The sequence below is a fragment of the Schistocerca serialis genome, chromosome 1, assembly GCF_023864345.2.
Source record: "Schistocerca serialis cubense isolate TAMUIC-IGC-003099 chromosome 1, iqSchSeri2.2, whole genome shotgun sequence".
Lineage (NCBI taxonomy): Eukaryota > Metazoa > Arthropoda > Insecta > Orthoptera > Acrididae > Schistocerca > Schistocerca serialis.
The window spans coordinates 876,597,891-876,623,306 of NC_064638.1; the positions used below are offsets into that span (position 1 = coordinate 876,597,891).

The following is a 25,416-nucleotide window of genomic DNA, read 5'->3' on the forward strand; positions in this document are numbered from 1 at the left end:
TTGTACTCCATATGTAAAGTGTGTTTTCATTGTGCACCATGGGAGTGTATTTTAGTGAATGTAAGACCAGGAACATTGCATTATTCTTTTAATAAATGTATTGTAATGTGTAATCTTGAGGACTGTTTTATACACATATATTTTTAGTTGAATTTTTAACTCACTTTAATCAGATAGTTATTTGACTGCATTTTATGTTATTCATGTTCCATGATTTACATTGTAATACAGGTTCCATACCAGTCTATTGCTACACAGCTTGATTCAATAGCTGCTCGTGCTAAAGAAGTATTGCAAGAAGAACACCCGAATCATCCCCTTTTATCAGCATCTGTTGAGGACCTGCACCGTTTCCGGGAGTGCAATATTCCAGATAATCAGTGGAAGCCAAGTGAATCACAAGAAGTCCTCAGTGCTGTATGCCATGTTCTGTTCCAGGAGATGGGATTCCATGGCAACAGTACGATGTATTATTCTGCAGATAATTCGTACATTGACAAGGTAAATATTTGTGGTTTTTCTTCACATGCAGAAGGCTGCAACTCAAAAATTAAAGGTGCAAATTTAGAGACAAGTGGTTTGCTCCAGTTATGATTGGTGAATTTTGTGTGCTCACAGTTACAGTTACTGGTCATTATGAAATATTGAATATTTTGGTTATAAATGTTATTGTGTGTTCCTAGAACCTGTTGAGAGGGGAGAGGACAAAAAAAAATTTTTTTTTAATTGCTCTTTATTCTAAAGCCTTTTCATCTCTAGAATCAAATAACTTGAAATTAACTTGCAAAGTCTATTGGTAAAATGTAGCTCAAATTAATTACCTTCAGCAATTTGCTTAATGATGCTTTGGCTAATTCTCCATTAAAAAAGGAAAAGATTAAGATGTTCTGCTTTATGAACTGAGTCTCTGTTAGACCACCTAGCTCTCAGCCATGTTGCAAAAAAGGCAGCAACTCAGCCATAGAAATTTTGTCATCTGCAATTTGTTGGGAATATTACACAAGAGAGATAAAGACTGCATGCCAAATAATGGTGTAAGTATTTCAGCCTGAAAGCGTACTCATTCGCTCATAGATTCTTTCATATTTTGTGTTCAGTCAGTTTCATTGTGAAAGGTATCTTCAGGGATGTGGACACATTAACTACTAGCTACTTCTATCAAATATAGTAACGACAAATTATGACCAGTGCTGATCTTACACAGTGATAATTATGGGAATTACTGCTAGATTACTTTGTACATGCTTATAAATACTAGGAGAACAGCTTTGAAAGAAATGTACTGCTCTTCTGCCTATTCTGCTCAGCTGTTTTTATCTAACAGTTCAGACAAAGCATTTATGCAACACAGACCTCTACAATCCAGACGCTCCTATGTAGTGCGCAATTGACCACTGCATGTCATGAGGCAGACCGCCCATATAAAAAAGAGGCCGAGAGTATTGTGTTTCCAATAGAGAAGCGGTAATAGAAGATTGGGTCAATTAGGAGGTCTTGGTAACTTTGAATGTAGATTAGTCATTGGATACCATCTGAGCAACAAATCTGTCAGCGAAACATCATCCCTTCTAAAGATGTCAAAATAGACTGTTGGTAATGGGATTGTGAAGTGGAAATGCAAAGGAACAGTTACAGCTAAAAAGAGACCAAGCAGCCCTTATACACTGGTGGACAGGGACTGCCAAGCATTGCATTGGGTGACTGTAAAAAAAATTGCCAAGCATTGCATTGCGTGACTGAAAAAAAAAAAAAAGGCATGTGAAATTGGCTAAAGGAATTGCTTGAGAGTTCCAAAGTGCTACCAGCAATCCAGCTGACACAGAGACTGTAAAGAGCTAAAAGGAATGTGGTACAATAAACCACAAATTTCTATAGTTGGTGCTAAGCAACACATGAGGTGATGTCAAGAATGATGCCACTCGATAGTGGATGACAGGAAAAGTGTGATTTGGAGCGATGAACTGGGCAATACCCTGTGGCAATCGAATGGAAGGGTTTGGATTTGGCAAATGATTGGATAACATTACCTGCAATCGTGTGTAATGTCAGCAGTGAAGTATGGTGGTTTTGGTGTTACTTTATAGGTGTGTTCTTCATGGCTGTGATGTGGTCTGTTTTTAATATTATTAATAAAATGCTAAATGAGGAAGGATAAGAACACATTTTATAATATTGTGTGCTGCATATGGTAAAGAAACAATCCAGAGGTGATGACTGTATCAGCATGACAATGCAGCCTGTAATAAGGCATCTGACCGAGCAAGGTGGCACATTGGTTAGCATTCTGGACTTGCATTCGAGGGAATGATAGTTCAAACAGGCCATCCTGATTTAGGTTTTTCGTGATTTCCCTAAATCGCTTCAGACAAATGCTGCGATGGGGTCTTTGAATGGGCACTGCAAATTTCCTTCCACAGCCTTTCCTAATCCGTGCTTTTTCTCCATCTCTAATGACCTCATTATTGTTGACGGGACATTAAACATTGATCTTCTCCAATAAAGCATCTGTGGAGCAATGGTTTGTGGATAATAACATTCCTGACATGGACTGGCCTCCCCAGAGCCCCGACCTGAACCCAGTGAACCATCTTTGGGATGAGTTAGAACGTCAACTTCGCTTCAGATCCTGGCATTGGGCATCACTACTTTTTCTGGCTTTGGCTGTTGAGGAAGAATGGGATGCCATTCCTCCACGTACATTCAGACACTTAATTGAAATGCTTCCCAGTAGAGTTCAAGCTGTTGTAAAGTTGAAGGGTGGGCACACCCCTTGTTAATGCTTACTAATAGATAGATGTCCAGATTATTTTTATCAAATAGTGTATATACTGGTAAAGTCAAGATCTGCTCAGTACATATCATTATAGTTAAATGAAATTTTACAATCAAGGGGCTAATTATTCTCGTAAATTATAAGGCTGGCTAATCAGATATTCTGTTACTTCTTTTTTCGATTTTTGGGTGTTTCAAACTTCCTGCCTGATGTATACAGCAACCTTTTGTGTATACTCTTGCATCATAATATATAACTGTATTCGGAACACGAAATACAGTTACATGATCTCTGTTTTTATTACTGGTATTTAAGTTCTGAATTGCAGCTTTCAACTTATTCACCAGAGGCCTTGAAGAGACTACATAAACAGTTTGGTTATGAACTTCATGCAATATTCTTACTGCAGATTTCTGTAAAATGGTCTTTGACCTTAATTATAGTGCCCAAGAAGAGTATTCCTGTGGGCAGTGTTGAGTGAAAGTATGCAACCTGTGCTAGCAGTCCTACCAGCAGGCAACAGAATGGGATATTTCTTAGTGGAAACAAATCAGAACTGAGCTTTGTGGTTAACTTATCTACCTGTGGTGCCATCTCATTTTATTATTATCTGTCTTGAAAAAAGGCACTGTTAGCACTGTTAAAAGTAAAACATTCACTGGGGCTTCATGAACATCAGGGAGCTGAAGTGAAGATTGGGAAAACAAGGTTGTGGAGTTTTATGGCTGCTCCATTGTGAAAGTTTCACGGTAATTTCTCCTAAGGTGGACAGCCACTGCCCAAAAAATGGACAGTTAAAATGACAATTGGTTATGATGAGTCACAAAGCTGCTGGCGGGTACGCAGAGGGCAGCTTGTTCATTGGAGAACAAAGATTGTCAGTCTAAATTTAAAGGTCACTGTGAAGATACAGATCACCCTTTCTCGAGAAACTCTAGCATTATTTAGAATAACTATAGCAATGTTTAGAATTATGAGGGTGAGGAAAAATGACTTGCAACAGAAATACTAACAAGGGAAATTAATGATGCTGAATGCTTAAAACCCCTCAAAAATGCACTTAGAATACAAATCACTCATCCCAAAGACACTGGTATGAGCCATTTGCAAGCAAAATGAAGCTGTTGTGTGCTAGTGCCTGTAGGCCAGGCCTGGTTACACTGTGACAAACTTCAGACAGACTGGGTCTGCAGGCCACATGTGGACCTGGCTCAGCCTGTCGGCTTCACTCATTCCTTCCTGGAAATACTTGCTACAGTGCAACATTTTGTTTAGTATTGTGGTATGGGATTTTTCAGGCGAGAAAACACTCTTTGGTCTGGGAGAATTGTCTTATCAGCACCGTTCACTCTCAGCTATTTGTTCATGGAATGATGAAAAGGAAAGTTCCTATGCACCATAGCGGAGATGCTGAGTCGCAGATAAGCACAATAAAGAGTGTCGAGTGCCGCGCCCCCCCCCCCCCCCCCCTTACACACACACACACACACACACACACACACACACACACAGTCTCAGGCAATTGAAACCACACTGCAAGTGGCAGTACCAGTGTATGATGGGAGTGGTGACTGGGTGGGGGTAAGGAGGAGGCAGGTGAGGTGAGGGGAGGGATAGTATGTGGGAGGGGGGGTGGGCAGACAGTGAAGGGCTGCATGTTAGACGAAGGGCAGGGGAGAGGGGGAAGTAGTGGCAAAGGAGTGAAGTAAAAAGACTGAGTGTGATGGTGGAATGATGGCAGTGTAGTGCTGGAATGGGAACAGGGAAGGGGCTGGATGGGTGAGGACAGTGACTAATGAAGGTTGAGGCCAGGAGGGTTACGGGAACATAGAATGCATTGCAGGAAGAGTTCCCACCTGTGCTATTCAGAAAAGCTGGTGTAGGTGGGAAGGTCTATATGGCACACTGTGAAGCACTCATGGAAATGAAGGATGTCATGTTAGGCAGCGTGTTCAGCAACTGGGTGCTGCACTTGTTTCGTGGCCACAGTTTGTCGGTGGCCATTCATGCGGACAGACAGCTTGTTGGTTGTCATGTCCATATCGAATACAGCACAGTGGTTGCAGCTTAGCTTCTAGACCACATGACTGGCTTCACAGGTTAGCCCTGCTTTTGATGGGATAGGTGGTGATTGTGACTGGTCTGGAGTAGGTGGTGGTGGTGGGAGAATGTATGGGACAGGTCTTGCATCTAGGTCTATTACAGGGGTATGAGCCATGAGGTAAGGGGTTGGGAGCAGGGGTTGTGTAAGGATGGACGAGTATATTGTGAAGGTTTGGTGGACAGAGAAATACCACTGTGAGAGGGTTGGAAAGGATAGTGGGCAGGACACTTATCATTTCTGGGCACGGCGAAAGGTAGTAGATACCCTGACAGAGAATGTAATTCACTTGCTCCTTGTTTACCTTTCGTCATGCCCGGAAATGAGATTTTCTGTCCACTATCCTCCCCACCCCGTCCACAGTGGTATTCGCTGTCCACCAAACCTACACCGTCCTTACACAACCCCTTACCTCATGGCTCATACGCCTTTAATGGACCAGATAGAAGACATGTCCCGTATATCCTCCCATCACCACCTATTACAGGCCGGTCACAAACAGCACCCATCCCATCAAAGGGAGGGCTACTTGTGAAACCAGTCATGTCATCTACAAGGTAAGCTGCAACCACTGTGCTGCATTCTATGTGGGCATGACAACCAAAAAACTGTCTATCTGTACAAATGGCCACCGACAAACTGTGGCAAAGAAACAAGTGGCTCACCCTGTAGCTGAACACACTGCTAAACATGATATACTTAATTTCAATGATTGCTTCACAGCCTGTACCATATGGATCCTTCCCACCAACACCAGCGTTTCTGAATTGTGCAGTTGGGAACTCTCCCTGCACCTGCAATACATTCTATGTTCCCTAACCCTCTTGGCCTCGACCTTCATTAGTCACTGTCCTCACCTATCTAGCCTCTTCCCTGTTCCTATTCCAGCACTACACAGCCTTTATTCCACCACCACACCCAGTCTTTTTACTTCTCTCCTTTTCCACTACTTTGTGTTGTTTTGTGTTGTGTTGTCTACATCTATTGTTGATGAAGGCCTTAATGGCCGAAAGCTTTATTTATTTGTGACAGTCTTTTTGTTGTGCCTGTCTGTGACTCAGCATCTCCACTATATGGTGAGCAGCAACTTTCCTTTTCCTAATATTGTTACACTCCATCCGGGATTTTCCATTGTTTGTTTGTGGTATGAAGCATGTTAACAGGTCTGATTACTATTTGCACTAAAAGAGGCAGTCTAGTGATCTGTCATCATAAGGTTTTAAAAAATTTATTTGAATTACGAAATAAAGGGATGAAAATTCTCAGCGTATATAATGCAACTGCATAGGTGACAGGTATTGCGGAGTTGTTATGAAACAATGTTACAATACCAAGTAGAAAGAGTTTAAAGAATTAGCTGACAATGAAAACAGTGTTTGACAAAAAAGATTCATTGTTCTGTACACCAAAAAGCACTTTGTGCTAAATTTGCAGGCATGCAGCACTTGATGAAATTAGTGATATGAATAGTAAAGTTTTCATAATCACACCCATTGTTATACTGTCAGTTGTAGCCATTTTCAGTGGAGTGGAATATGGAGATTTTATATATTACTGAAAAGTATATTGGTCAAGTGAAAGGGCATGTCTCAAATTACTTTTAGATTTAAAATTCGATGTTATTGAATGTATGAACTAGGAAAAGAGTGCAGGAATGAAAAGTAGAATTATTAGAATGGATTGGAAATGTCACATTTCAATTGGACTTGATTGCACACTGCCTATAGTAAGACATTGCAAGGTGAAAAATTTCTTACTGATTTAATGACAGCAAATTTAAAGAGAGAATTCCATTATAGAGCAGACACATACTGGAAAATGCATTCCAGTTCACTTAACTTACTGTCATGAGGTGAAAATGTGATGTTTAAAGGCTTTATTGTGGGCTTGAAAGAATTAAAAGAATAGTTTCGTGAAAATTTTGGGGTCGCTGCCATTCTGATGATGGCTGTTTTCAAGTTTTTTTTGTTTTTTTTTTTTGAGACTGTTTGCTGTTCCACTTGAAGGTGTCCCTGTGGATTGCAGATATAACTGATTGACTTGCTAAGTAATTCCGATTTTAATGGCAAATCCTTTTGCATTAAAACTGTCCACATTGCTTTTCTCAGGTACAGTTTCCAGTTCTCCATAATGAGGTTGCAAATGTGCTACAATATTTTGAGCAACATATTTGTGTGAAAGACCTTTTATCAATTATGAAACCATATTAATCATACATGACAACCTGAGAGAAATTGCCTATGGCTGCCCATATGCCGACAGTTTGTACCACATATAAATTATGTTATGCTTTCAGTGCACTGAAAATAATACTGAAGATCTTTTTGGTTTGTGACCTATGTTGTGGAGGATGTGAAGTATAAAACCAAGTTGTATGCAGTGCGACTGCATTGGCATTTAAATGGTCCTCCCCCCCCCCCCCCCCCTTTTCCTCCTCTGCTCGAGCCCCTCAGGTTCAGACAGCATGATATGATGGTGGGGAAAGTATGCAGCAAGGCTGAGTGCTATGACACTCATTTCAGGGCATGACTCATGAGCCAAATTCATAGCCATGCCAGCTTTAGACAGTGACATATTGTACCTGCAGTGGTGAGTATTTACTTAAGTTGTGTGGATAGTATACCTGCAGTAGGAGGCCATCTTTTGGAGTGCTCAGTTGCGGATTAAGAGTAAAAAGAGTGTATGCCATTAACATGATGTGAATTAATCCCAAGAATGTTATCAGAATTGTAGACACAGAGTTGCAATGTGCTAATTATGGAAATGTAATTGGAATTGGAGTCACAGGCCTGGAGTTCATAGTAGGTTATTAGCATATACAACATACAGCTGAACATCAAATCCTTGATTTCAATGGCTGCTTCACAACCTGGGCCATGTGGGTCCTCACCTCCACTACCAACTTTTCTGATCTTTGCAGATTGGAGTTATCCTTACAACACATTCTCCTCTTCCAGAATCATCGTGGTGTCAACATAAGAGTATTTACTGTCACCACACCTTCCATTCAACAGTTTCCACACCCTTTTTCCTATCAACCCCTCCCAGTTCATGTCTCCTCACTCCCATTGTACACCATTCTCTGCCAATACGCCCACTGGACTCTTCCTGCTGCTTCACTTACACAGTTCATTTCTGGCTGGAGAGAGTGGTCATGGTGCATGATGCTCAATATGTGACAGTGTTACATTGTTTGATTTTGCCTAACAGCTTTCCTTCCATCCCACAACCCAGTGATGTTTATTTTGTTATTACTCACTGTCTGTTCATTATCTTCCTTCCTGTGTATTTTAATTGCTTTGCAAACTGGAATTGCTCTGATGTCCAAGCAACACTGTACCAACAGTCTCGTCTACACTCAACACACCACTGTGTGACAATGTGGATGGTCAGGGCAGTATCTCTGCCAGCTGATGGTCATAATTATTCCTATTGATCACATTTCTTCCCTCGTCTTTCTCTGTTGTTGTGTGTTATTTTCCTCTCCTACCTGTGCCACACTAATTTGCGAATGTTGCCTTAACCAATTTCCCTCACCCCTTCTCTTTCTCCTTACTTATCCCACCCTGCACATATTCCCATACTTCATCTGTTCTGCCACTTTTACTACGTTTTTTACGAATTTGTCTTTTTATGTATCTGTATGTATTTTTACTTGTCGTTTTGTTATTCCGTCTTCCCTCACAACTGCTGCACCTTCATTTGCCCATTTCCTAAATCATTTCCTGTTTCTCCAATGCCATCTCTGCCTCAGTGGATCCCTTTTCTATGTTTCTGCACCAGTTCAGAAGAGTATTCCTTCTCCTAGCTAAAATAATCATAAATCTTGTTCTTTAAATCTGCTTAAAGCATGAATCCCCAATGGCCTAGCTGGACTCCACCCTTCCTTTCACAATGACCTTCACCTTTCCAGTTTCTGCCAACCCTGTCCCTCGCAAACCCGGTTCTGCGAAAACACATCCATGACCCAGGAATCCCATAACTTTTTCTGCTCCCTCTGTAAGATACTGCTGCTCTGTAATCCCTACTACATACATCCCATCTCTGAGTCCCGTGTTCTTCAGCACCTGGAAGAGCATTCTAGATACCACCTCCGTAAGTTATTCAGCCTGCTGACATCCTACTGCTGCCTTGAGGCACCATTATCCAGTCCCTATCCTACCCATAGTGTTCCTCATCATCAACCTCTCATAACACCTGCCTAACTGACGTTTTCAACTTGCTGCTTCCCCAAAACTTTCTACCAATACTTGACTAAATCCAGAGCTGAAACATTCCCAGAATACTGTTGTTAACATCTCCACCAAAATCTTCAGCCCCACAGAAGTTTGTCCTATCCAGAGGCCTAACACTTAGCCTCATACCCAAGGTTAACCATTTTGGACTTATCAAACATCTACTTCCCTTCTCCTAACCCCTGCAATGGAAACGCTTCTCTGCCATTAGTCCCTCCATCCAAAACCAACCCAATTCCAACAATGAACCCTACCTCTTCTAGTTCATACCATCATCCAGCTGTGATCCTCTCCCCTCACCCCCACGTAACCACCCCCTGGTCACGTTCCAGGAATTTCTTACCTCCAACTTGGGTCTCGCTGTCCTTCCTCAGGACCCTTCCTAAAAACACTTAAGCTTCCAGAAGAAGAAAGAACAGCCATACACAGCCTCGGAACAGATACCGACCTGATCATTCTACCTGTAGACAAAGGTTCCACTACTGTCATTATGGATTCCCGTGATTACCTGGCAGAAGACCTTAGCCAGATGTCTGAGTCCACTACCTATAAACTCTGTCATAGTGATCTCATTCCAGAAGTACAACATAAAATTTCCCTCCTCATACAACACAACCCCACATACATGCTTTCTACATGCTCCCCAAAATCTGCAAACCCAACACTCATGGAATTGCTATTGTAGCTGGATATTGTGCTCGTTCTGAAAACATTTCGGCCCTCATTGCCCAATACTTCCAACCAGTTGCCCGAAATGTAGCCTCCCATGTCAAGTATAAGAACCACTTAATTCACAGACTCTCAGCCAACCCCATCCCTTCACCTCCTGTGTCCATACTCGTGCCACTTCCATATACACGAGCATACACTGTGTCCATTGTGTTGCAACTATTGAACACTACCTTTCCCCGCATCGTTGAGGCTACAAACCCAGTTCCTCATGCCTCGTACACCTTAACAACTTAATTGTAACAGAATACTACTACTCCTTTGAAGGCTAGGTATACAAACAAATCTGTGGCACAGCCATGGGCACCCAAATGGTACCCTTGTTGGCCAACCTTTTTATGGGTCATGTAGAGGAAACCTTCCTAGCCTTCCAAAATTCCAAACACCTTGTTTTCATGATCTGATCCTGTTTAACTCAGTGTGCAACATTCCTGGATGTTGACTTTTTCATCTGTGATGGTTCCATCCACACCTCTGCCCGCATTAAATTCACCAGCCGTCAACAGTATCTGCATTTCAACAGCTGCCATCCATTCAATACCAAAAGATTCCTCCCATACAGCCTGGCCATTCAGGTATGTTATATCTGCAGCGACAAGAACTCCCTTGCCCAGTATGCTGAGGGTCTCTCAAAGGCTTTCATAGACAGACACTATCCCCCACTATTAATCCGCAAACAGTTTCCCAAGTCATTCTCACACACTCCCAAATCTCCCACCACCCCCAAGAACCAGCTACGAAGGAGCACTCATCTCGTCACCCTAATACCACTGGGACTGGAACAGTTGGATCACATCCTTTGTCAGGGCATTGATTACCTATCATGATGCCCTAAACTGAGGGACATCCTACACAAAATCCTTCCCACCTCTCATGAAGTGGTGTTTAATCATACACAAGGAAGTATTCTGATAACCTGTGCTTGTTGAACCTGTCTAGTGTCTAGTACAGACCTATGAGTCCGCATTCTGTGAGGTGGTTTCTCTGGAAATAGTTTTCTGTCGTTGTCTGTAAATAACTCGCATGAAACAAAAACTTTTAGAATACATACTCGGGAAGGCCAGTACCAATTTTTATCTGTATCATGTAGGTAGATGCTTTTTGTCATTAAAAAATCACACATTGTTGTCAGAAATGACAAAAAACGAGGTACTGTATTCTCACAGTAAAGAATTATAAATCTATTTTTAATTATACTTCAGATGTTTACCATGATTTTATATGAATTGTTATACCTAACTGCAGCAAAACTTTCATCCAAATTTGGTGTTTCTGAAATGTAGTTATCTCCTAGGTTTTTTCAGTGCGATGAAATGAATATTGTATAGGATGTAGAACATCCAAAATGCACATGAGGTGATGAACTGCAGCTATAGGGGAAGATTCTCATCTGCTCGACGTCTTTGATGTTTGTCTCTCTTGGGTTCCTTTGAGTGTGTGTGATGAGGATTATTGAGAATGTTCCTCTGAACATTCAAATTACCAATTTGCTAAAAATTTTGGTTTTCATTCTTCTAACAGACAAGTTGCACCTGTAAAGCCAACTATTAAGACAATTATTTATGGTGCTACAATCACATTCATGGAGTTAAATGAGCACAATTATTGTGAAAAAGGTTTTGCACTTGTCACCCTTTGGTGTGTAGCACTTTGTCAGTGTCTCTGTGTAAGTTACCCCCCTCCCATTTTAGTACAGGACATTTTAGTCAGGAGTAAAAGATGTATCATAAATTTAATGTAAATACTTCTGGAGCCATGCCCAAATGAGGGCTGCCCTGCTAAAGATCCTCCCACCTTTCCTGAAGGGATATTCCACCATCCACCCAACCTACACAATGTCCTGACCCATTGTGACAGTGACCTGCTTTATTTCTCAATTGATCGTCCTCAGTGTCAATGTACTGCGTTGCTACATTGGCTGACAAATGAGGTTTGTAATTTCGACACTGACTACTGTAAATAATGTAGCAGACAGGTGCACAGTTGCATTTCACGGTTCTTTACTTTCACTGTTCGCAACCCCCCCCCCCCCCCCCCAAAAATAATATACAGTTATATGGCCAGTGTGCTATTGTTTAACTTTCAAAAAGCCTCATTAGTAGATCTCAGGCAAACATCCACATACTGCTACAATAGATTACTGTTGAACACCTACAAGCAGTAAAAACCTAACCACACATTTCACAGTCTGTCATTGGTTTAACACACTGCATAATTGTTAAACTTATTCCACAGTTAAGTTGATGCATCGTTGTTGTTGTTTCAGCCAACACAGGTTCTTGTCTGAAACTTGGCCGTGGACTGACTGACTCGGGACCAGAAATCGGGCCCTTATATAGCCTTACAGTAATAGTTTCTGAAACTACACATTGTTCAAAGTTTAATTTGCAGAAATTACAATTAAAACTTAATTCATTAAATTAACTGAATACATCAAAAAATTGGCTATTTTTTATAGTTTCTTCTACTAAAAGGGTTAAGCTGAATTATTTGTTTAAATCATCAAATTAACATATATAGTTACACAAACGATACTTTTGACAAAACTGTTAATTACTTTGGAATTAAGGGCTGGCTTCGCTAACATGTTTTCAAATAGAGCCAGATAGATCCTTCAAGAATACTGTTAGTTGTTCCTCCAAATGTTTATAATTAGTACAGAATTTATATTTATTTGTAAGTCAGCAATAGACTTTAAGTTACGAAACAATTGCTGATCTCGCTCTGTAATGAAAGATACTAACTAGTAATAGTGCAAATAATTTAGAAGATAAATGACATACATAAAATTAAGCACAAAATTAGACCTGGTGTTATATTCTTTAGAACTGAGGCCCAATCTTTCTCATCTAGGCCCAATCTTTCTCATCTATGAAAATGTAGATTATACTCAGGTACGTTAAGGGTAATTAATTCAAAATGGAAAAAGGAATTTTAAGGAGACAGATGGCAAAACAATAGGGGAAGTAAAAATATCCCAGCTTGTTTAGTCACACTCCCACTCTCAACTCCCAACCACAGGAATCATAGCCTTGTGGAAGACCCAGATGCAAATCCTACCAGATTCACCCACTCTGCACATCCCACTCAAGTCCTGTCGCAGTCATAGCCTATACCATCAAAAGCAAGACCACCTGTGGGAGCTGCCGTGCCATAACTAGCTCTGCTGCAAGTACTGTATAGCATTTTATGTGGACATGACCACCAAGCAACTTTTCACCAGAATGAATGGCTGCTGCCAAATTGGCCAAGGACAAAGTTAACCATGCACTGACACGGCACTCTGCTGAGTATAACATGCCAGAGTTCAGTGATTGTTTCACATCTTTGTCACCTGGATTCTTCTCTACAAAGTTAACCATGCACTGACACGGCACTCTGCTGAGTATAACATGCCAGAGTTCAGTGATTGTTTCACATCTTTGTCACCTGGATTCTTCTCTACAGCACCAGCTTTGCTAGACTACATAGATGAGAGCGATACTTGCAACACACCCTCCACTCCTGTAACACTTCTGGTTTCCATCTCCAGTAACCCACTGTCCCCACACACTCTGCCCAACAGTTTCCCCTTTCTCTGTCCTATTACGCCTTCAAATCCGTGCCTTAGTCATCTCCATAGTGCACACACACACACACACACACACACACACACACACACACACACACACACACTCTCTCTGCCTGGACAAAGGGTATATTCTGAAAGCTAGCTTATCTCATCTGTTGATGACTCATCACTTGTACTATTAGGTAAATCATCATAAATTTAGGTTGATACAGTGTGTAAACACTGGCAGAATACTTGTCTGCCTCATTGATCTGGTAGGATGGAGAGCTTAATGTTTATTGGTAGAATTGTAGGCCATCTATGTGCTTATTATGCATGCAGATAAAAGGCAAACAGTGATATTTCAGATAGTTACCATAATTACAGAGGTAGCAAGGCTGATCATGCTTATCTTCAGTGGTGCAATTACAAACTGGCGGTAGAAATATGGTAGAAATGTTTTAAGTAGAAAGCAATAATTGTAACTTTTTAAGTAGAAAATAATAGTGACTTTCGAAGCTATACATTCCTCCTTTTAGGAGGGGGGGGGGGGGGGGGGGAGAGAGAGAGAGAGAGAGAGAGAGAGAGAGAGAGAGAGAGAGAGAGAGCGAGAGAGAGCGAGCGAGCAGGGGGGGGGGGGTGAGTGAAGTGGGGGGGAAAAGGGGAAGGGCTCTCACACCTTAGTGCGAGGACTGAGTGACCTGAATTCACTCCCCTGTCCAATCCTTTCTGAACTTCAACCAGTCCCCCCTCCTTCCCTGAGGAAGGAGTGTATAGTTCTAATAGCAAGACATACTGCTTCCCATGTTAAGTGTTTCTCTTAGGAATATTGAGAGTTGTGCCTCCTGAAGGTTAAGTACTGACCAGTCTTCCTGTCTCTTTGCAAAATTAAACAATGGAAAATCCAGGCTGGAATGTAACAATACCAGAGAAGGAAAGTTGCTACTCACCATATAGCAGAGATGCTGAGTCCTGATAGGCGCAATGAAAAGATTCACACGCTCTTAGCTTTCAGGCATTAAGGCCTTTGTTAGCAGTACGCGCGCGCGCACACGCACACGCACACGCACACGCACACGCACACGCACACACACACGCACACGCACACACACACGCACACACACACGCACACACACACGCACACACACACGCACACACACACGCACACACACACGCACACACACAAATGCAACTTGCACACACATCTGCAGTCTCAGAGAGCTGAAACTACACTGGGTAAGGAGGAGGCTGGGGCGGGGAGGGGGAGGGATAGAATGGTGGGAGTGGCAGACAGTGAAGTGTTGCAGTTTAGACGGAGGGCACTCCCCCTATTCCTCCCCCTCCCCGCCCCAGTCCTCTCCTTACCCCCACCCAGTCGCCACTCCCATCATGCACTGGTGCTGCTGCTTGCAGTGTAGTTTCAGCTCTCTGAGACTGCAGGTGTGTGTGTGTGTGTGTGTGTGTGTGAGAATCTTTTTATTGTGCCTATCGCGACTCAGCATCTCCGCTATATGGTGAGTAGCAACTTTCCTTCTCTGGTTTTGCAATTTTAACAAGCTTTTTTAATTTAATTTTCAGATTGTATGTGGTGGCTTTCAAATGTACTTACGATTTAATTAAATGTAATACACAGTTCACACAATCAGTATTCTAGAAAATAAAAATTTGTTGTATGGATGCTATTAACATTTAGTTTTGTATCCTGCCTACCCTAGAACCTGGATTATTTATGTAATGAGAAGAGAGTTGTAATTTTTTTGCATAGTTCTGAAAATAATGCACAAAAGTGTATTATTATACATGCATCATTACCAGTGAAAAGAGAAAATCAAAATTCCTCTTCTTTCAGATCCAAATTAGAAGCCTTTATTATTGGGGCCATCCTTTGATTTTCTATTGCAGTCCAGATCTACACAGTTGCATTTAGTGTAAAGGGAATGGAAAATGTGTAAATTGAAATAGGATATTCCTTAAATATCTTCCTATTAAAAGTGCAGGTGATTGATACTATATAACTGCTGCTCAGATCAGCCCATAAGCAGAACTTAAGGTATATTTGTGTTGTTCTATTACTTTTAGGATACTTTTTGCTTGGATCAGGTAATGTGTCCATGTCTTTGAATTACTTATAAATGGTACTCATAATGCTTAGATATTGTAATTGTGTGTTGTCAGTTCTTAATACATAATTATTGCTTTTTCACAAACCAGGTACTGCAGTATCGACGTGGCATACCCATTACTCTGAGTATTCTGTTTGAAAGTATTGCGAGACGCCTGGGTGTGAGGTGTGAACCAGTTAGTTTTCCTGCACATTTCTTATTGCGATGGAGAGATCATTATGGGTCAGTATTGTGTCTTATATTCTGCGACTAGTTAAAATATCATATTAACATCAGTGGTGGTATTACATTGATTATTGTGGAGTCACTTTAATGTGAAGGTTTTGTGTTGCTAGTGTTGGTTGTGTTAGATATCAGTATAAATTGAGCCGGCACTAGATTGTTTGTGGCATTGCAAAACTCAACGAGCAGTTGCTGTAGGCATTACTGAATGCTTTGTATTGGTCATTGCTTGTTCTGTTGTTTTCAAATTAGTGAAAAGGCTGCTGTAGCTATAAGGAACATTGTAAGCAACTCTCTCTCTCTCTCTCTCTCTCTCTGTGTGTGTGTGTGTGTGTGTGTGTGTGTGTGTGTGTGTGTGTGTTTGTGTGTTTGTGTGTGTGTGTGTGTGTGTGTGTGTGTGTGTGTGTGGGGGGGGGGGGGATGATCTAGAATATGTACATGTGAGTGTGCGTATACATAGATGTTGTAGAGTGCCTGCTTAGTCCTCCACTACAGTGTGAGTTTTTCTGACGGAATCTGTTGTTTGTATTCCACTTTGGATATCACAGTACCAAATAATATGAATATGGTTTGACATTCTTGCATTGTGGGTCTGGGATGTTGGTAATTTGGATTTTTACAGAACTGATACTGCACCAGATGGTGGTAGCCCAGTCTATTACATAGATGTCTTCAATGGTGGACAGTTCCTCACAAAGCGCAGCTGCCCTCGGTACTCATCAGACGTCCCCTGTCCCATGGGAGGACTTACCTTTCAAGCTGCTACTGCTCAACAGGTCTGTTAAATCAACTATTGATTATTGCTAGCCATCAGCATACAGGATATAAATGCTGCTGCCTCTGTATAATACAGGCCATAAAATAATAAGAGTGTTCAAAGCAGGTTTCTTTAATACCTGAATTAATTGACATTTCCTGAAGTACTTGATACATTTAGATACACTGGTATGCTCTCCAGGGCTTGCAAATATTCTTTTAGCTGCATTTCATATTCCTGACATTTTAATCTCCAGAATCTTCTTATGTAGTGAACAAGGTGCAAGCTTAGTTTTAAATAAGATCTAGAACATACGACTTCCAGTTTCATTCCTGTCAGCATTTAACATTGTCATTAATTTTCTCATTATGAGAATATTGAAGGGCAATGTATTTTAATTGTTAAAAATCATACAAAAGCAAAGATCTCACAAAATATTTTTTTATTCGTGACAACTGGTTTAAACTGTCATAGCTGTCAACTTCAGGACTTAATTTATTATTATTATTATTTTTTTAGTAGGCCTAAAACATTTTCACTTTATGCTGGACCTCATGAACAAGATGTGAAGTTGATAAAACTCAGCACCAGTCTGTCATTGCTAAAATATTGAAAAACACACAGCACGTTGTCCAGCAGGCCATGTCCATGTACATATTTCTCACAGATGCTTGTACTTGATACAAATATGGTACACAATAGCACATCTGTTTACATATGCTGGACACATACTAAACAGTGCAAACACACTTTAAATGGCCTACAATAGCACATCTGTTTACATACGCAGGACACATACTGAACAGTGCAAATCACTTTAAATGGCGTATAGGCCATTTATTGTGGATTTGCACTGTTTAGTATGTGTCCAGTGTATTTAAACAGATGTGATATTGTGTGCAGTACTTGTATCGTGTGCAGTACTTGTATCGTGTGCAGTACTTGTATCGTGTGCAGTACTTGTATCGTGTGCAGTACTTGTATCGTGTGCAGTACTTGTATCGTGTAACAAGCATCTGTGAGCAATATGTATATGGACATGCCCCTCTGGACAATGTGCTATGTATTTTTAATATTTTAGCAATGACAGACATTTTTAATGTACTGGGTTTTATCCACTTGACTTCTTGTGTATGAGGTTGTGTAAAATGAAAATGTTTTACAAAAAAAAAGTTAAGGCCTGAAGATACAGATAAGACTTTTGAAACCAGTTGTCTTAAATAAAAATATTTTGTGCTATCTTGGCTTTTGAATCGTTTTTTAAGAATTGAACATATTCTGTTCCGTTTATTGATTTTTCTCATGCATTACTTTTACTTGTGGATGAAGCATTTTGCAGTAGTTAGTTTATTTATTTTATTTATATTTATTTATTATCTTTTATTGCATACAGTCACCAACTGGTGACTTTTGCAAATGTCATAGCATTTTTATACAATTTTTGTGCAAACAGTAGGAATCTGCAATTCAGACATCTGAATTGCAAAAGTCTCTTACAGGTGATGCACTTGGCAATATATGGTGCAGTACTTTATAATGCATCATACAGTTGTCACATAGTATAGGTATTTGAATTTACAAGAGTTAGGCCTACATTTAAGAATAGCTACATTTTAATATCAGTATTCATTCAATGAGTACAAACATTTGAGAGTTGAGAATGATTTTAATTCCCTTTTGAATACTTTACCTCTGTAGCGTCTTATAGCACTTGGCAGTTTGTTAAACCACATGTGGCCACTAATCCAAGGACTATGATCTGTTGACTTCAGTTTAGTTCTGTTTCTGAAGAAGCAATCTTTTTGTCTTGTGGTATGGGTATGCACACCAGAGCACTTGGTTTCATTATTTTTATGGTCCACAAAGAATGTTATTAATTTGTACAGATACAAGGAATGTACTGTTAGATATTTATGTTGTACAAAGGTTTCCCTACGTGAATCTCTGTATCCTAGTCGATGCATGGTCCTGATTGCTCTTTTCTGCAGTGTTAGGATTCTGTTCATGTGTCTAACAGCAGCACATTCCCATACCTCTATTCCATAATTAATATGTGCAAATATTGTCCCATAATAAGCAGGCATAAACCCAAAAATTTACATTTGTCAGTGTCTACTTTTTTGATGCCACTTAATAATAATTGATAATAATCAATATAGGTTTGGTATGAATTACCAAGTTTAAATGGTAATAGCAAGAATTTGCTAATGTTAACTTTTAGACCTCGATCATGGTAGTAAGTAGTTATTTGACTTAAGCCATCAGTTGCAGCCAGTGTCAAGTCATTAGTTTGTTTGCAGAACAACAAAAGTGAGGTATTATCTGAATAACTTACTAATTGGCAGTACAGAGGTGCATCTAAATCATTAATGTAGACCAGGAAAAGGAAAGGGCCCAATACGGAGCCCTAAGGTACACCGTGTTTTACTGTTTCGTAGCTGAATTGGAAATGTTTGATCTGATCACTAATTTCATAACTCAGCTTTGTACACTGCTTACAATTGGTTAGATAAGTGATCAGTAGTTGTATGGATGTGGCATTTATATTGTAAGTTTCCAGTTTGCTTAATAGTAGCTCATGGTTCACGGAGTCTAATGCTTTAGTAAGGTCTAGAAATATCCTTATGATCTGCATTCCCTCATTCAGGGCATCATACACCTTATGGAGAAATACAGTAATTGCCGTAATGGTACTGTGATTGCTTTCTGAAGCCATGCTGTGTTTCTGCTAGAAAATTATTCTTTGTGAAATAATCGATAAGTTGTCAACAAAACAATTTCAAATATTTTACTGAAAATCGGTATTAGTGATATGGGCCTGAAGTTTGATAGCTCTTCTTTCGATCCTTTATTAGGCACAGGTGTAACTGTCCTTTTCTTCAATATATTTGGAAATGTGTGCTCCCTGATACTGCTGTTGATCATATGGGTAATTATTCCAACTAATTCCTTATTGCATTTTTTAATTATAATACTACTCAGTCCATCCCAGCCAGATGAGGTCTTATTCTTTAACTTATTTATTATGTTTCCTATTTCGTCCACTCTCACTTCCTTAAAGTCAAAAGCAGTTTTCAGCTTAGGGTAAGGCTTTACCATCTGAGTCAGACTTGTGTTATTATCTGGATTCTCAGCTAAAGATATAAAATAATCATTAAATATATTGCAGATTTTATCTGGATCAATAATATGGTTTCCTTCATGTTGGTTCTGTCAATTTGAGCATCTAACATCAGAGTGACTTTGCAATATCTATTTATTATATTCCGTGAAGTCTTTCCTATATGTGTTGACTGAGCTATTTCCTTATCTAGGATCTGTCTTCTTAAATTTGAGAGCTGTTCCCGAAAATGTTTTTTAGCTTGATTGTACTTATCCTTAAACATTTGCAATTTATTTGACTTATGTAGCACACTTTGATCCTCGATATTTTGCCTGAGTTTAATCATGTAAGCTGGAAGAGTCAGTCTGGTGTTTTTTACATTTTGGTTGTGAGTTACTACTTCCTTAATTTCTTTCACTGGGCAGCAAAAATTAAGATACTGTAAAATAATATTATAAAATTTGGCCCATTTCTATTTGGACCCTTTTTGCTGAAGAACTAGTTCCCATTCCTCAGATGCTAGTTTACTTTTAAAAGCATTGTTTTTCTCTTTAAGCATACTTTTATGTTCTATGACCTGAGTCCTTTCTTGGATGCTTGTGTGTCCATAGTCTACAAATTGACATTTGTGGTCTGAGTAGTGGAAGTCCACATTACAGCATCTAATACTATCTTTTATCTCTTTACTTAGTATTATGTAGTCTGTTCTACTTGAAGTAGACTGAGTTACTCTTGTATCTGAATTTACTGCATCCATAAGATTTTAGGAGTTAAGGGTATCTATTAGCCTCAGTTATGGTTATTGTGAGATGTTGCCTCTATTTTCTGTTTCACCGTGCCCTTTCTGCAACCTTTGATATGGGGTTCAAAGCCTGTCACTTCAGTCAAGTCTTGATTATTATACAGATCTATATGGTTAAATTTATTTACTTTGAGTTGCACTCTAACAAATACTGCTACACCTCCACCTTTAAGATGGTGTCTACAGTAGCTATTTCCTAGGAAATAGCCAACTAGTTTAAAGTAAATAATTTTCTCAGATTTCAGTCCATGCTCGGTTAACACAGCTACATGAGGTGAATGATCATTTACAAAAGGTCTGCAAAACATTGAGCTTATTTCTAAGGTAGTCCACTTGTAGTTAACCAGTGTCGAAATTTCTCAGTTAGACTTGATTATAATGCTTGCTTAGTCAGCAAAGAGAAGTATTTCTGCTTCTTGGATATATGTTGGAAGATCTTAGATGTCGATTACTAAATTAGTCCCCTTTTGCAGTCTTCTCTGTGTATGAGAAGTTCTCGGGAACTATTGCAGGGATATTGATTGTGTGTGTGTGTGTGTGTGTGTGCGCACATAATTTAGTATCATTGCTGTGTGCGCCGCCATATTGGCGGGTGACCTTGAACGAGCTTCGCTTGGCAGCCGCGGCGGATCGCGCTCAAGAAACACTGTTCACACCACATACTGCATTGTCACGCATTTGAGAGGCACTTGGAAAACCGGCAGCACCTAGAAGCTTCTTGCTTGAAGCACTGACACTCGCACTGACTTCACTTTCAATATTATTTTCTGCCCTCTGTTCAAAACTAGCAGTTTTGCGGTTTATTTTTACATATTTATTTCCACGAAACTTAGGCTTATATCCAAACTTCCTTATTCTACCCATTGTGTTATAACGTTTCAAAAAATCAATACATTTGTATCACCAAAACGTAAACAAGAGTCGACAATGCAGACAGGCTGGCAAACATAAGCATAACAATTCTCTCTTGCAACCCAAATAAAGAGTATTTATATCCGTGGAACATAAATGATTGTTGTACTATAGTTAATGCTGACTACTGCGCAAGACACAGCAAAAATGGACGTGGCGCTAGTTACCATGCTTCACGAACAAATTCATAACTCCAAATCTAATAATCATATTTGTATGAAACGAATGGCATTTTGGAACCAAATAATTGGAGCATAGATTAAGACTGAAAAAAAAAATCGATTTTTTTGAGCCTGTTCGCGACTGTGTCCCCTTAAGAGTGGCCCCTGCACGGGTAAGGGTGGTTTCGGCCCACTTATTATGATGAACAGTAGCTGTTTCAACTATTGTTTCTCCATTATAAATTTGCTTGTGTAAGTGAAGCTTGTTATTTGAATTGATGCTTCTCTTGCCTTAAAGACTGCTTATGTAAGAGCAACTTTCTCTTCATTATTACACATCCGGTGAAAGAAGAAGACTGCAGTTTTAATCATCATTCTGACTGTTGCCATATATTGAAATAAATTTGTAATTTTTAAGGAAAACTGATGTGTTTCAAGGAAAAATGATGTGCTCGGGATGGGTTTGTTCTTCCAAGTCTCCTATCCTTTGTCCAACCTATGTTCAGACATTTAAATATAGGTAATGTTTAAAAGGTGTAAAGGTAAATGCAGAGAAAGGTCACACACAAAATATAGCTCACACCAGACTGGTGCTGGACTTGGGCAGCCAGATAGTGGCCATGGCTCACACCAATTCCAACAGTTGGGTGGACTGTGTCATACTGGTGGTGAAGCTGGGCAGGTGGGAAGTCATGGCATGTCATTTCAAATGCCAATTAAATATGGAGCAGGTAACATTCTTGTCCCCTGAGAACTTTCCCTCATACACATTGTGTAAATCATTTAAGTTACATTGCAATGCATTATGCTACCGCTGATTTCTACCTGGAGAGATCAACGAACAGCAATGTTTCTGGTGGGCGAGCACGCAACTATTTAGTACATTTAGTGGCTTGAATACTTGTGCTGGGGCTGGTTGTGTGCCGCTGCTTTGTTCCCTGTACAATACACACAAATAAAGGACTATACTATTGTCTTATTTATAGGTATTATACATCCGGAACAGTGAATGGACAATTTACAGCACAAATATGAAACATCAAATAAGAAACTGGGAAAGGCTTGTGTGGACAATGATGTATCCTGACACAGGTTTTGACTCAAGTTTAGTTTTATTACACTCATCAAACACATTCCCTCAACAAATATGATTATTAGATTCGGAGTTATGAATTTGTTCGTGAAGCATGGTAACTAGCGCCACGTCCATTTTTGCTGTGTCTTGCGCAGTAGTCAGCATTGACTACAGTACAACAATCATTTATGTTCCACGGATATAAATACTCTTTATTTGGGTTGCAAGAGAGAATTGTTATGCTTATGTTTGCCAGCCTGTCTGCATTGTCGACTCTTGTTTACGTTTTGGTGATACAAATGTATTGATTTTGTGAAACGTTATAACACAATGGGTAGAATAAGGAAGTTTGGATATAAGCCTAAGTTTCGTGGAAATAGATATGTAACAATAAACCGCAAAACTGCTAGTTTTGAACAGAGGGCAGAAAATAATATTGAAAGTGAAGTCAGTGCGAATGTCAGTGCTTCAAGCAAGAAGCTTCTAGGTGCTGCCGGTTTTCCAAGTGCCTCTCAAATGCGTGACAATGTGACAATGCAGTATGTGGTGTGAACAGTGTTTCTGTTGTTACTGACACAAACATTCTGATCTCCATGAGGTTATTATGTGAACTTATTGAAAAACACACAAATTGTAAAAACTGTGGTGGAAACGTTACTTTGCACAAAGATGTGGTGAAAACCAAGGGAATTGTTTGTAATTTAGTTTTGACAAGTTTGGAATGTAGCTGTACTGCCAATACAATGTCATCCCACGTAGCAAGAAGCAGATTGTATGAAAACAATATAAGATTAGTGTATGCACTTAGATTTATTGGAAAAGGGCGAAGTGCAGGTGCTGTTCATTGTGCAGTGATAAACATTCCTCCACCTCCAAGAAAGTTTGATGTTTACAACAAGACTATTGGTGCAGTTTTAGCTGAGGTAAGTGAATCTACAATGTTGCAAGCAGCCAAAGAAGCAATTCAGTTGAATGATATGAAATCTGACCCAAGGCAAATTTCTGCTGGTTTTGATGGCAGTTGGCAGAAACATGGGCATACATCCCTAAATGGCATTGTGTCAACAACTTCTTTTGATACTGCGAAGGTTCTGGATATTGAAATTATTACTAAGTTCTGTGACATCTGTAGCAAAAATCCCACTATACAACATGTGTGCAAAAAGGACTATGATGGTTCTAGTGGAGGCATGGAAGTGGCTGGTGTTGCTAACATTTTCAAAAGGTCTGTGCAGTCAAGAGGTATCCTCTATACAGACTATCTTTGGGACGGGGACAGTAAGGCTTATCAGAAAGTGGTAGAAGATAAACCTTATGAGCCTAGCTAGAGTCAAAATTAATAAACTGTAATGCATAGGACATGTACAGAAAAGAATGGGATCACGACTGCTAAATATATGTAAGGAAAAAAAGTTAGGTGGTAAAGGGGGCCTGACAAAGGCTGAAATAGACAGGATCCAGACTTATTATGGTATGGCCATTAGAAATAATTACAACAATGTAGAAGAAATGAGGAGAGCCATCTGGGCTGTATTCTTTCATAAAATTTCAACAGATGAGGAACCACAACATAACCTTTGCCCACAGGGACCTGACAGCTGGTGCAAATTCAACAACCCAGCTACATCTTCCAGCTATAAGCACAAACATTCAATTCCAGAAAAAAATCCTGCTAGCTGTGAAACCAATTTTCAGAGACCTTACCCAACAAGAGCTCTTGAAAAAGTGTCTGCATGGAAAAACTCAAAACCCAAATGAAAATTTGAATTCTGTCATTTAGACAAGGCTACCAAAAACTGTTTTCGTTAGAAAAGAAACACTAAAATTTGGTGTTCATGATGCAGTGATGTGCTTCAGTGCTGGTGTGCCAAAGAAGACCGATGTATTAAGAGTCTTGGGAACAAAGGATGGTATCAATACTGAAAGGGGACTGAAAAAGATTGACATGGACTGTATCCGTTATGCTGATATTTCTGCAGGATAGCCAGAAGATCAAAGAAAAGAAGATAAAGATCAAGAAGCTGAGCCACAGTATAGCCCTGGAATGTTTTAAGTGTGTCTGTATGACATTGTACATTCCTTTCTTGCATGTAAAACTTTAATACCATTTTTCTCAAAACTACATTTTTTGACCTTCTGGTACACTTTTCTCAAAAACTATGACTGCTACAGACATCAGACTTACAGTATCTCTTGTTAATACAACGATGATTAATTAGATAAAAAAAAAATAGACCAATAGTGATAAAAAGAACAGATTTACAAGCTCCAAGGTGTTTAGAAAAGTTTTAATTTTTTGTCTTATAGAACAAAAAAATGATTACTCATGAAATATATAAAATACATTAACCATTTTTTATGTGATTTGAGAATGATGTTTCAGCTGTACACTGTAAAAGTTTCAGGTCTTTATCTCCATTAGTTACTTCAGAAAGTGTACCTGACGTTTGCTCGTTTTAGCATTGATTCCTTGTGGGAGTCCCTCGCGACTGTGTCCCCTTAAAACTCAGTAGACAACAAGTTAGTCACACACAATTTTAAACGGCTGTAAGGCCTTTTAATAAAACCCCCACATGTATAATAGTGGTATTAAGTAAAGATTTCTAAATTAAATTACACATTAACCAAGACCAAAAATCAATCACCTGAGAAGAAGGGCAAATTTACAACCTTAATTCTGGTAATCTTCCAATGGGTTATAAGAGGTGTGCAACTAAGTTACGCCAAGCTGACTATCAAGAGTAGAGGACAGTGAAGTGCAGATGGAATTTAAACATTAAAAAACTTGAGTTGAAGAGCACAGTATATGTTCATTACTGCAAGTACAGAAAACAGATTCTTAGCTTCATTAGTTAGATTCCAAGACAGGGTAA

At 39.6% G+C, this 25,416-nt stretch overlaps 1 protein-coding gene across 2 annotated transcripts in view; it reads left to right on the forward strand.

The window, feature by feature from the left end:
- LOC126486454 (F-box only protein 21-like) overlaps nt 1-25,416 on the forward strand; it is a 102,608-nt gene that overhangs the window by 16,773 nt on the left and 60,419 nt on the right. For both annotated transcript variants that reach the window (XM_050108949.1, XM_050108950.1), the window contains exons 4-6: nt 232-501; nt 15,600-15,733; nt 16,356-16,509. In XM_050108949.1, coding sequence (XP_049964906.1) covers nt 232-501; nt 15,600-15,733; nt 16,356-16,509 — 558 coding nt within the window. The remainder of the gene's footprint in view (nt 1-231; nt 502-15,599; nt 15,734-16,355; nt 16,510-25,416) is intronic.